The 12,177-nt window shown below is 39.0% G+C and overlaps 1 protein-coding gene across 1 annotated transcript; it reads right to left on the bottom strand.

Moving 5' to 3' along the window:
* Positions 1-1,275: 1,275 nt before the first annotated feature.
* On the bottom strand, positions 1,276-9,384 carry capns1a (calpain, small subunit 1 a). The gene is made up of 11 exons (XM_085469536.1): positions 9,272-9,384; positions 8,248-8,304; positions 8,113-8,149; positions 7,921-8,013; positions 6,529-6,586; positions 6,331-6,395; positions 5,228-5,296; positions 4,697-4,775; positions 3,560-3,676; positions 3,403-3,461; positions 1,276-3,294 (listed from the first exon to the last, which is right to left on the bottom strand). Exons 2-11 carry the CDS (start codon positions 8,292-8,294, stop codon positions 3,268-3,270), a joined length of 651 nt encoding a protein of 216 aa, XP_085325662.1. The 5' UTR covers positions 8,295-8,304; positions 9,272-9,384; the 3' UTR covers positions 1,276-3,267.
* Between the last annotated feature and the right edge of the window lie 2,793 nt (positions 9,385-12,177).

The following is a 12,177-nucleotide window of genomic DNA, read 5'->3' on the forward strand; positions in this document are numbered from 1 at the left end:
TGTCCTCTGTCACATTATCGAGAAGTGCTAATGAAGTCATCCATGTTCATGGATTACTCTGTATCAACTCTCGTGCAGATATATTTTATCTTCATGTGTTCAAAAAAATACAGTTCCAGAACAGGTTTGTCTTTTTTTTTTTTTTTTTACTTCATTCTAATTCATCTTCTTTTTTCTTTTAAATGCAGATGGATGGTGTGCAGCTTGTTAGTCTTTTGTCTTTATGGCAGCCTTGAAGAAAGTGAATGATGTTAAGGGGCCGATTTACTAAACGATCCTGCAATTACCCACCACACTTGTCTTTGAAGATATCAGCGTTTTGTTTTATATTGCCAAAAACCATTGTTGGTCTTCCCAGAACATCCTAAACCACTGATGTGACCACTCCAAATACTCATGCTCTCTCTGATTAAACAGTTTTGATTTTGCAGCTTAAGGAATGGCCTCTCTCATCTGCATAAAGAGCTCCTTTGACCACATATTGTGGATTCACACAAAACAGCTTTCAAATTCCCCTTGTATGTTTTATTCAGTGGCATGTTAATTACTTAAATGTAAAAAAAAGATCAATTTAGGATGGGTCTGACAAATCTGTTTGTGTGTGTGTATTAGTAGGAGTGTCAAACGTAAGGCACAGGGGCCGGAAATAGCCCGGCAAAGACTTCAATCCAGCCAAATAGAAAGCTTTGGAAAATAACTAGCACATCAATTTTTGGACTTACAACTGTATCTGTAGAAGTCGTGCAAGTTTTTGGGCTGATAAAGACCTCCCACATAGCCATTCAAAAATACCAAAGTATTATTAGATAATCAATGAAATGACAGAAAAGTTCCTGTTTTTTCACCATCTACTAGAAATTGATATTTTCATTAAGCAATAAAAACTACAGAAAGGTTTGGGCAATAACTTACCAGAATGTTTTCTGCAATTTTACGCATTCATCATATAGGAAACTGAGACATTAAGATCAAAGTGAGTGAGTCTGACAGCTCTGCCTTAGAGTAAATGCATTTTAAACACTTTTCCAAACAAGAAGCGTCTTTGTTTAAAAGTGATAAGATGCACATGAAAACCAGAAGATGATGTGCCACGCACAGTATACAGAAGGATGTTTTTACAGAACTTTGTTTCAACTTTCAGAGTCTATGATCATATTGAAGCCGTTTACAAAACATCCATCACTGATCATCTTCTGCTTTAAACTGACCAAGGCGTCACTCTTTAATAACCCACGCAGAGTATTTGTCAGCAGTACACCAATAATAAGACTGACATATTTAACATGATGTTTTTATTCCAAATGCAGTACAGGTCATTTATCAAGCAAATCCAATAACAGTTTAATGGCTGTGGCATAAAGAGTTACAGGATTAAAACCCCTTAATTATGGCATTTCACTTTGGGCTTCATGCATTAGTGGCATACAGCATCAGCTCACACACTATGCTGGCATCATCTAATGGAGGCATAAGTGATCAGAAAGCTGAGACACAAAACTATGGCAGACTTTCACTTCAAACAGAAAACATGGCACATTAGCCTTTCGAGCAAAGCTCACACCTTTCACACTTTAATGTACATTACTACTATAGATGGAAGATAAAGTCAGCTATGTTGGGTCGTTGCATCAACTTACCATTAAGTGCAGGACCCAGAAAGTACAGGATATATATGTTTAAAAACCAAGTAGCCATCTAGTGGCCGTAAAAGGCATTCTAATAGTGATAAGATGCAATAACAGTCTATGATGTAAAAGAATGGAGTGTAGAAATCAATAATTCATGCTGTGTGTTCCTACAGTGCTGTAACTCACCAGCAAACACAAATCTGTGAGCCAGTACAGTCTCAGTGAGCACAAATCTACAGTCAGAGGAGCTGGGGCTGGTTTCACAAACGCTGAATATAGGGTTGAAAAGTTTAACATCAGCGGTCTCTTCCATGGCAGAGTCTCAGCAAGGATACGGTGCTCATACCTGTTTTATAAAATGAAACCTCTTCCTCTGAGCTGCATGGGTGTGCACAGACTGACAGCCTGTTTATCCTGTTGCTCATGCTTGCTTAGACACACCCATAACATTTAGAACTGCAAGAGATGTGGCCACATGTTACACTGTATGGGCTCACTCTTCAGCCACAACACCTGAAAACAGCTCTTGGTATCACTGCATGAGTGACAGCCATGATAAGAGGAGGTCAATGGAAATGTGTTTATTTGTTAATAATAATAATGTCTCTACATAATTTCTTCTGGAAGGAATATTCAGAGTGACACATCATTCAGTTAGGTGTGAGCTGCCTTTGGGGTTTTTTTGCTGCAACTATGCTTAGTCCTCTGCTCAGGATGAAACTGGGTGGAACTACTGAGAATTTATGAAATTCTAAGGACCTACATGTTTACTGATGAAATAGGCTACCTGCCCCAACAGGTGTAACAGAACTAATAGCAGCCACAAAGAGTTGTCAACACAGCAATCAGCGCTCACACACCCACACAATTCCTAGAAAGATCTAAGCTAGTAGAACGGGTGGAAAGAGGTGTGCGATGCCTAGTCTACCACATCACAGCTGACCTGTGCTCAGAGAATAGAAGTCACATCTTTAATAAAGTGACACCTGAAGGAGGTTTGTGTGTCTTTTACAACACTTGTGCAGCGCACAGGTGCATTCCCAGCAAAGTTTGGAGTTAAAAGGCAGAAAAAGAAGAAAAAAAAAAGCCAGCTGACAATCAGGTTTTAGGATAAAAACAACCAATGAGCAAAAACATGTTTCTACCAATTCTCTAAGACATGGTGATTGTCAAATCAGCCCCAGACAAAGAGCAATACTGTTTTCACATTAGATTTTAAATTACAAATCCCAGGGCGGCAGAAGCAGGATCTTCTTGTGCCATTTAGAAATTTGGGGTGTGAGGAAGATCAAAAGAAAATGCCAAAAAATGGCAGCAATTCAACATACTATCACTTTTACACAACTATGTGATTTCACAGCTGTCCACAGCGTTTATTAGCATTCACCTTTGATCATCGTCAGCTACGGCAGCATTCTGCATGCAGCTTTATTAACAGTGTTTTCCAATCTTTCGTGTAAGTTTTAAGAGCTGTGAAGAATACCACATGTTTCCATTAACATGCAATTGTGAAAATAAGCCTGCACACACAAGGGATTTGCTAACACAGGAAGTTATTGGGATGATGATTAAAATATCTCGAATTGTGTATATAAACAAAGTGGTTCCATGAAACAAGCCGGAGAAACATGATCTGGACTTAAGAGTACATGGTGAGCTGGAGCCACTGAAAAGACACAAAGAAAAGCAAAGAACAAAACAACCAGTCAAATACTTTAAAACGGTCTGAACTGAAGTCAAAACCCACTGATACAAACAACAAAGATTACTTTACCTCTTGAACATTAACTTTGATGGTCCCGTTGTTATCCTTATCCAAGGTTTTGAAGGCACCTGATTCAGAACAGGTATTAAACTTCCGAGTCAATCATTCCTATCACACTAAACTATAAAGAATTAATTTAGTGATTGGTCTTTAAAATGAAACTTACGGCACATTGCATCCAGCCTTACGAGACAGCCAATGTAGTTGTCAAAATCCATGTTTCCACTTTCATCGCTGTATCTGCGAATGATCATCTGGTACAGCTGACCACTGAGAGGGAAGCCTAACGAAGAGACGCACAACTGTGTGTTACAATTAAGCAGTACAACAACAGGTACATGTGCATTATGTCTGGATAAGGCTGTGCTGCTTATATCTAGGGATGGGTATCGTTTAGGTTTTATCCGATACCGGTGCCAAACCTGTACTTTTGAAACGGTGCCGGTGCTTAAAGAATCAAGAACACAAACTTTGTCCTAAAACCTCTCATGTTTAACAGTTTTCCAATTTTTCTTTGGTCATTTTAGCCTTTTTGGCCAGGGTGAAGGGAGTATCTGCCATCAAACAAGAAGACAGCTGCATGTAACTACGACGGTGTTTGCTAGTTCACCTTACATGCATTGATGTAATAACGTGGTTAGCCTACTCAACGTAAATTACACACGAACAACATTGAGCTACTCATGCAGAGAAGAACGGCTGCTGCTGCCGTCATCATCCGTCATCATTTCTGCTACACTGGCAGGGCTAAGGGCCAGGACTCTCCTCTTCGGGTTCTTGGGGGATGTTGCTAACTCCGGGTCCGATAACAAGCACCACACCCGCAGTAGGTACGGTGCATTTCTCGGCTTTAAAAATAAACCCGCTATGCGTCGCCAGGTGTTTCATCAGATTCTAGGAGTTACCTCCTTTGCACAGTATCACCTTAAAGCACTTGTTGCAGGCTGCTGAGTTTGCATTGCAAGTGAAACAATGTGTCTACATACTGTATCCATTCCATTGACATTTTCAATCTTCTATTGTGAACATGCCGTTTTCTGTTTTTCATTACATTTCATACAGTGTCCTAAATTTTTCAGACCTGGGGTTGTAAAGGACTAATTATTAAACCAAGCCTCAAATTTTTTCTGGCTTATTAAACTAAACACGAACCTTAACATCAAGTACATACAACAGTTATTGTATGTATAGGTATTGTTTTTCCAGTGTCTCTTCTTAGAGGATTAAGTAAATCTTTTCCCTTCATTCTTGTGAAGTGCTGTGGAACCATTTGAACAATGCAGAAGAACAAAAAAATTCTCACCAGCAGCTCTGAAAGCCTCAGGCAGCTCATTTGCTCCAATGACACCGGAGTGATCGGAGTCGTGGGCCTTGTACACTCCCTAAGTAAGAACAATAGAAACATTTAAAACATTTGTGGCAACCCAGGTTTCCTGGTAAGATCACTGACAACCTAAAAAGGGTAAAAGGAAAAAAGGAAAAAGAGCTGTATTCACAACTCCCAAGCCATAAAGGTTTAAATTCAATCACCACCATATACAAGTTACAACTTGTATCTCCTTCAGCCAAAAAAAAAAAAAAAAAAAAAAAATTATACAGATCACATTTCTATGTTGTAAAAACATGGCGGCTAACCAAATTAGGGAGAAGTTTGGCACAGTGTGTATTCAAATCAGCCCGCCTAAGCAGCTGATGCTGTAAAATCTTTAAGCCACTTATTCTTCTGTGACCCCCCCCCCCCTGCTGTAAATGGTTAAGCCTGACCACAGTAATGCCTTAGACTATGCAACAGAGAAACAGATGTGCAGGATAAATAAAATGAAACTGTACTTGCCTGCCATCTTTTTATATTGTCCCAGAGGTGTTTGAATTCATGAAAGCCAAGTTTTCCAGTGCTGTCAGACTGAAAAAGCGTTAAGGCCAAAAGACAACAACTTCTCTAGTTAAGCAAACAGTTGCGAAGTTACTTGCACAGTGTTTGCACAATGGGTTTCACATGCCTTTTCAGTAGGGAATCCACCACATATTACAAATTTCTCATTTAACTTTTCTTTTCATAAACATGCAAATAAGACTGTCAGCTGAAACTTTGTGGTCCTCTCAGTGTTCAACTTCCCAAACATTTTAATGTGATTAATCCTCCCCATCCACTGCTACAATATTATGTTGGCTCAGGAGAAAAAAAGTCTTTAAGTTTGAGTCCGTCAGATGTTTTCTAAATCCACAGCTTAGCAACACATGAAGGGCTAGCTAAAGCGTTTTGTTATTGTTCAATTAGGACAATGAACAGAATTACAGAATATATACCCCTGTCAAACAGCCAACTGCGGACAGCAGAGATGATATACATACTACAACAACCCAGTGAACTATAACGTGCCTATAAGTGTGTCACCCATAGTGCTACGTACGGTGCTATATTACCAGACCACCTTGAACTGTTAAAAATGAACTAAAATGAATCGTTTCGTTGCCTTTCAATAGGCCATTCAGATTTTAACTAACACACTTCTGTATATACAATTTAACAGTGCTCAAGTCGTTTTCAAAAGACATATTTAGACATGTTCAAAGCAACATCCATTTCTGCATTTTGTAAAGTCGCCGTTCTAAATTATATAATTGCTTAGTGTCATTTTTTACTTTTACCCAGATATGAACTGTGTGATGGGAGGAGCCTAGAACAGAGAGGGTAAAAGAAAATGTGTATGAAGACTTCAGTTGTTTTTGGTTTTCTCTGGATTTCAGTCCACTGCAGCTTTAAGGTTTTAGTAAGCCACAGGTATGAATGGGCCTGTTAAGCCAACATATCCCCCACTTTAGTTGTCTGTTTCTATTTGTTCTGCATCATTTTTTAAACTTTTGCTGTCAGTGACAGTTCAATACTGTCACCCAGGTTATATAAAACACACAGAGTACTAATGAAGGAAAAGATACATCCATGACTGCCACCATGCTCCTGCAAGACTCAATGCTGAAACCATCTGTCTTCAGATCATGATCTAAAACATAACAAAAAAATCTATTAGTAAAAAAGAGAAAGAAAGAAAAGAAACCCTAAAATGTATATGTATTCTGAAGAATTGAATCATAAGCATAATGAAAATAAGTATGACAAATGCAGACACATCTTACGCTTTGCAATGATTCTGTTCAGGATGTTCATCAGCTCGTTTGGGCTCACTTCCATATCCTACATGAAAAATATGGAACATCATTAAAAAACATGAAGAAACCTGCAGAGACACAGCTGTATGGTTTAGCTAAATGATCAAAACAATATCCATATTACTGCTGGGTCATACACCTGATGTATAGGTTTGATTTTATTTATTTTAATGAGATGAGTTTTTCAAAAGAAGCATAACATGGTATACTCTTTTAACCACTGGGAAGGGCTCGGGGGCCACATTCAGCAACAGTATAACAGATGTTCCAAAACAACCCATGACTGTTTAACAGTTAACAGGTTAACAGGCATTGTGGGTGGAGCTCAAGCAGCTCCTCCACAATGACAGACAGGTTTATTGTGAACACAGTCAGGCTTTTTTTTTTTTTTTTTTTGCCTTAGCTGGCCCAGCAAAACCTAAAACTCCAGCTGGGGATTGAATTTAATTAAATTTAAAGTTGTCTCCTCACATACAAAGTCTTGGATAATCTCGCCCCATCATATCTTACAGAGATTGTAGTATCATACTGTCCCAACAGAGCACTTCACTCTCAGACTACTTGTGGTTCCTAGAGTTTAAAAGTAGAATGGGAGGGAGAGCCTTCAGCTTTAAAGGCCTGCAGTGCCAGCTGCCCATTAGAGCGCTGCAACTTAAAAATGTTTAAATGTATCCAGTTTAATTAGCCTATTGGATAGTGACCTAAAGAGTTATATTTTTTAGCTTTATTATGTCAGTAGATCAAAGTGAAATCATTTTTTCTAACTAAACCAGTATTCTTGGTTTGTGTCCTTAGCAGCAGATTAGAGTCACATATAAAAACATTGATATATTTTTCTGCATCAGAGTAATATATTTACATTCCTGTGGCAATAAAATGCACGGTGGGCCAGGTTACGTGTTTGGCATGAGTTACTACAGTGAATTATCCAGATAACAAGAGAGCCGCTTTTAGGACACAGAAAACTCTTTAAGCTCAACTCAGTTTGCGAAGCCATAAACTTAGCTTCATAGTACACCCGTCAGAAGAGGAAAAGGTAATTATTCAGTCAATGAAAAATAAATAAAACAGGTGTGAAAAATGGAATAGTCTAAGTTCAAACTGAGTTTTTTAAGCTGCATTTGACAGTTCTGCTGGACACATTAATATTAATGTCAACAAAAAGCAAACAGGGAATCCCAGAAGTTAGAAAAACCAAACCAAAACACCATAATACAATCGCTTGGCCATACCTCTTAGCACTAAATTACAATTGTATGTTTTCACATTAAAAATGAAACAGATCACTGCAAAAAAAAAGCAAAAAAAAAAAAAAAAGCAACAGATTTAAAGAGAAGCATAACTAGGCATTGCACTTACATCTCCAGCAATCTGTTGGAAAACTCTGCGGAACTGCTTTTCTTCTTCACTCTCATTTTGTGCTGCATACGTAACTGGCATGCGTGGTGGAGGCTGTGGGACAGATGCCCGAGAAAATATTAGAAATGCTATCACCAATCACCAATCTAGAAATTAGAAGTGATGGGCAGTGATGAAACGATGTAAACTCACGGGTTGAGAAGGCACAAACTGGTTTGGGTCGATGTTGCTACAAAGGCAGGAGCAGAGATCAAAAGCAGATGTTAGACCAACAGACCGACCAAATTTTTGCCTACCTGGTACTTGGTACTTATTTCAGAATCTCACCCAGCAGCATCAATGATGCCTCCAATAATCGCTTTGACAAAATTCATCTTCTGTCAACTGTGAATGCAAAATGCAAATATTTATTTGTTTTTTCTTGAATAAATATATAAACACACGGTAAAATGCGTGACACCCTTCACAAACACTGAATCACACGTATCACACTCTTGATCAGTGGTTGTTGATCAATGATTATGAGAATTTGCATAATTATGATGAAGGAACTGACCTCCCAGCCCATTGTTCCTTCAGTGGGCTGGTTTCAGTCATTATGCAAATGTAGTGTTTATAAGATTGGGGAAACCTGCAGTCAGCTGAGACTGAAAAAGTCATTTGGATGAGTGACGAAACGTTTCTCCCACTGAAAACGCCCCGTCCAGATGAACAGAATCAACTTTTGGAGATTGAATTACCTGAATGATTGAGCATGCATCAAGACGCACAAACACTGTAGTTTTTAAACACACTGTTTGTTTTCTTCATAGACTCATTAATTAACGACACACCCAAAAGACCCTGTTAAAATGTTTCCTGATATGGAAGAAAATCCATGACGCACCCAGACTGAAACGGGATGAGATTTGAAAAGTTATCTTTGTTCTTCGCAAATCGATAATGACATCTCTGAACATATATGAGGGGGTCTAGTCAGTAAAACGTCCCCCTATAAACAGCACTGCTAGATTGTGTGGTTAGGTAACGACGCAAACTGAATATATATCCGCATGCTATGTAGCGTTATGCTTCAAAACTAGCACTGTTTCAGGTCAGCTTGTTATTCGCCCTGCAGCTGCTCAGTGGCGTTAAAATACCGCATGAAAACGAAAAACTCGTAACGTCGCAGCACGCACTTAAACTAACGATATACTGGAAAGCAGCTGATTTACACTTGCTATCTTAGCTCTGAGCTAATTCAGCTACACGAGTAAACATAGCCGTCATATTCAGTAAAACTTTGACACTTAACTAAACCCGAACTGTTTTCATTTGTTCTATGAAATCGCTACGTTTAATGTATATTTACCTGTAACGCAGCAAGCTTTGTAAAGTTGACCGCAGGATATTTGGGGAGGCTTGCGTGACTTCCACTAACTCAGCTGGTAGGAGGAGCTCTTCAACACGCCCCAACTGACGACCACACATCGGAGGAAGGAGGAGGGCTGGTGGTTTATTTCCGCCTGTGCTCCGGGCTCCTATCTTTACCAAATTCAGTATGATGGAATACAAATGATTTCTGTCTTTATACTACTCGGTGATACTAACAGCGTTTTATGACGTACCTTCAAATCGTTACCTTGTGTTTGTTATCAGACACGCATAATATCATAAGCATGAAAATACCACTTCCCTTGTATTAGCTACTTGTATTTACAAAGAAACACATTTTTCCATAAATTAGCTCTGTTTGTATACTCTTGTTGATGGAATTTAGATCTCAGTCAAAAATAATTCAAGACACTGAGCATCAACGATAAGACAGATAAACTATGATACATTAATGCCAGGATTTTTTTTCCCCTGCAAAGCTCTAACTGTAAAATCACATGATCAACATTGCCGCTTCTCATTTGTGAAGTGGGTGGGGCGGGAATCGAAAAAGGTTTGATGAAGTATTTTTTTTTATAAGGTCTAAAGACTTCCAACAGATTGTTGTAATTATTGTTGTATGTGGTTCCCAAACTGCAGTTTGGAGGACTGGTATTTGCCAGTGACCTTCTAAACCCATACACCTAGAGCTCCTGCTCATGAAACTGGAACACTTACTTGGTTGTAGTGGTTGCTAATGTAGTAATCCACTTCCTATTCTGAGTCATAACATGGCACATATTGTACACCTAAAAAAGGTGTGTACTGTGAAAACACAGTAATAGAAGCACCCATGTCATGCTCACCTACTTTAACAGGTAAGGGAACTGGTGAGGCAGTGAGGAAAGGCAGCTTTTGAGGTCTGGGCCCTTGTAATTGTATTGATTCTTTTAAAAACAAAACAGTAAAACTTGGCACAAATAATTATCTGACAATCTGGATGGCATTTACTTTGAAAAGACTACGGGATTTCTACAAGGTTATGGCTGGACCTACAGTGCCCCTCACTGGATTGTGTTTGGGGGGGTATGTTGACCCATGACTCAGAATAGATAAATGGTTGGTTTAGGCACCAGGACTGAATCAGATATACAGTAGGGTTGGGGCCATTGAGTAAGTTTTTTCTTTGTGCTACTTTCATTTCAAGTGAAGAGATAATTCTGTATTTTGTTATTTTTGTTTTATTTCAAACCCAGCTATGGCAGGGAGAGACTAAATCTAAAACCCATGACTGGAAAAGCGAGCGAGCTGGTTGATATGATGGACAAAACAAAGGTAGATCTATTGTGTGTGCAGAACACCGGGTGAAAGGGAAGCAAGGCCATATAGGAGCTAGATTCAAAATGATCTGCCATGGTGTACATTGGAAGGAAAATGGAGTTGGGAAATAATGAAGAAAGAGTATGGGAATAGTGTTGTGGAGGTCGGGAGATTGTCAGATAGGATGGAAATGGTTGCGGTGAACAGATAAGTATTACATAAATTATGCAAACACATATTAGACAATCGTAGTAAATACAAAATGCATTTTTTATTGATCTGAAACATTTAATCGGAAAAGGCAAAGGGAATGATCTAGGACAAGATGCCAAAGACAAGGCAACCTGTTAATTGTGAGTGCACAGTACTTAGTACTTAAAAAATACTTAAAGCTTGATTTTTATGAGTGAGCAATAGTAACAATTGTCATGGTCTGTGGTGGGTGGCTGGAATTTCCGTAAGGCTCCTGAACTTACCTGGGATCCGCCCCTGGGCAGGGCCAACTCCTCCAGCTCGTGCAAGCCTGGAGCCATCAAGTCAGAGGAATTTAAGCCACAAGTTGATGTTCATTCTCTGCCAGTTTGTCATCAACACATGTTGGTAACATGCTGTGATTTCGCTTGTTAACAAGACTCTCTTGTGCTGCAGTTGCTGGAGTCACCTTAGTGATGGGCAGATGAAGCTTCATGAAGCACTGAAGCTTTTCATCCAATTGGTTCACCCCAGCGCAAAGCTTCTTGAAGCTTCATTTGCTGTAGTAGGACATCTACTGGACGTAAAAATATTAGTTGGCATGAATTTGAAGAGTGTGGCCTTTTGCACACAGCCTGTAAATGTCAACAACAAAAGGAGTGTGTAAAACATCTATATTGTAGTGATGCAGTATACTGTGTATATTTATACTGGCAGTATGGAAAATGATTATTTGGAAATACTTAAAATGGAAATGATCATTTACTGTGAGGTGAGGTGTGGTTGGGGTGTGGACAGTAGTTGTGCTTTTGTAACGTTGAGGTATGGACAGCTACACACTGAGGCTTTGAGCCTCAGTCCTGCCTGTTCACATTTTATTCTGTAAAAACTAAATTTCCACTGCTTTTATGACCTTTTTAGTGGGGAGAACATAGCTAGGATTTAATGATTTAACAAATCTTTTAAATCCTTTGCCCTCCACAATGCTAAATGGCTGGGAGTCCTCAATCACCATGCTAACCAGGTCTTCATCTATTTGAGATTGTTCTCCTGAGGAAAGACAATAAAGACAAAGCAAAAATATAAATATCACACACGTAACTTATAACAGTTGTATAATATTGTTATATCATTTAGTAACATTTCAGCATGCTATATTATCATGGCATTTGATGGCTCACCTGGTCTTGCTCCACAATCGGTGTTCCCCTTATTCTCATGCAAAGCTCTGTAGTGCCTAAGCATGGATGAGGTGTTGTTGTTATATCCCAGCTCCCTGGCACATAGCAAACACTTCACCTTGTACAAAAGTAAAGCCGCTTAACATAAATTGTATTGCACCATCAGTATTATGAAAATACATCTTCTGTAGAAATTTACATACCTTGTTGG

This window comes from Copadichromis virginalis, linkage group LG10, assembly GCF_057382275.1.
Source record: "Copadichromis virginalis isolate Kocher_CV1m ecotype Utaka linkage group LG10, C_Virginalis_male_GT1.1, whole genome shotgun sequence".
NCBI classification, from domain to species: domain Eukaryota; kingdom Metazoa; phylum Chordata; class Actinopteri; order Cichliformes; family Cichlidae; genus Copadichromis; species Copadichromis virginalis.

Excerpts from the sequence above, each read along its gene's own strand:
- capns1a (XM_085469536.1), bottom strand. The coding sequence starts at position 8,294 with ATGAATTTTGTCAAAGCGATTATTGGAGGCATCATTGATGCTGCTGG. Across the intron at positions 8,150-8,247 it reads GGCATCATTGATGCTGCTGG|CAACATCGACCCAAACCAGT; the intron begins GTGAGATTCTGA and ends CTGCCTTTGTAG. Across the intron at positions 6,587-7,920 it reads TCCAACAGATTGCTGGAGAT|GATATGGAAGTGAGCCCAAA; the intron begins GTAAGTGCAATG and ends TTTTTCATGTAG.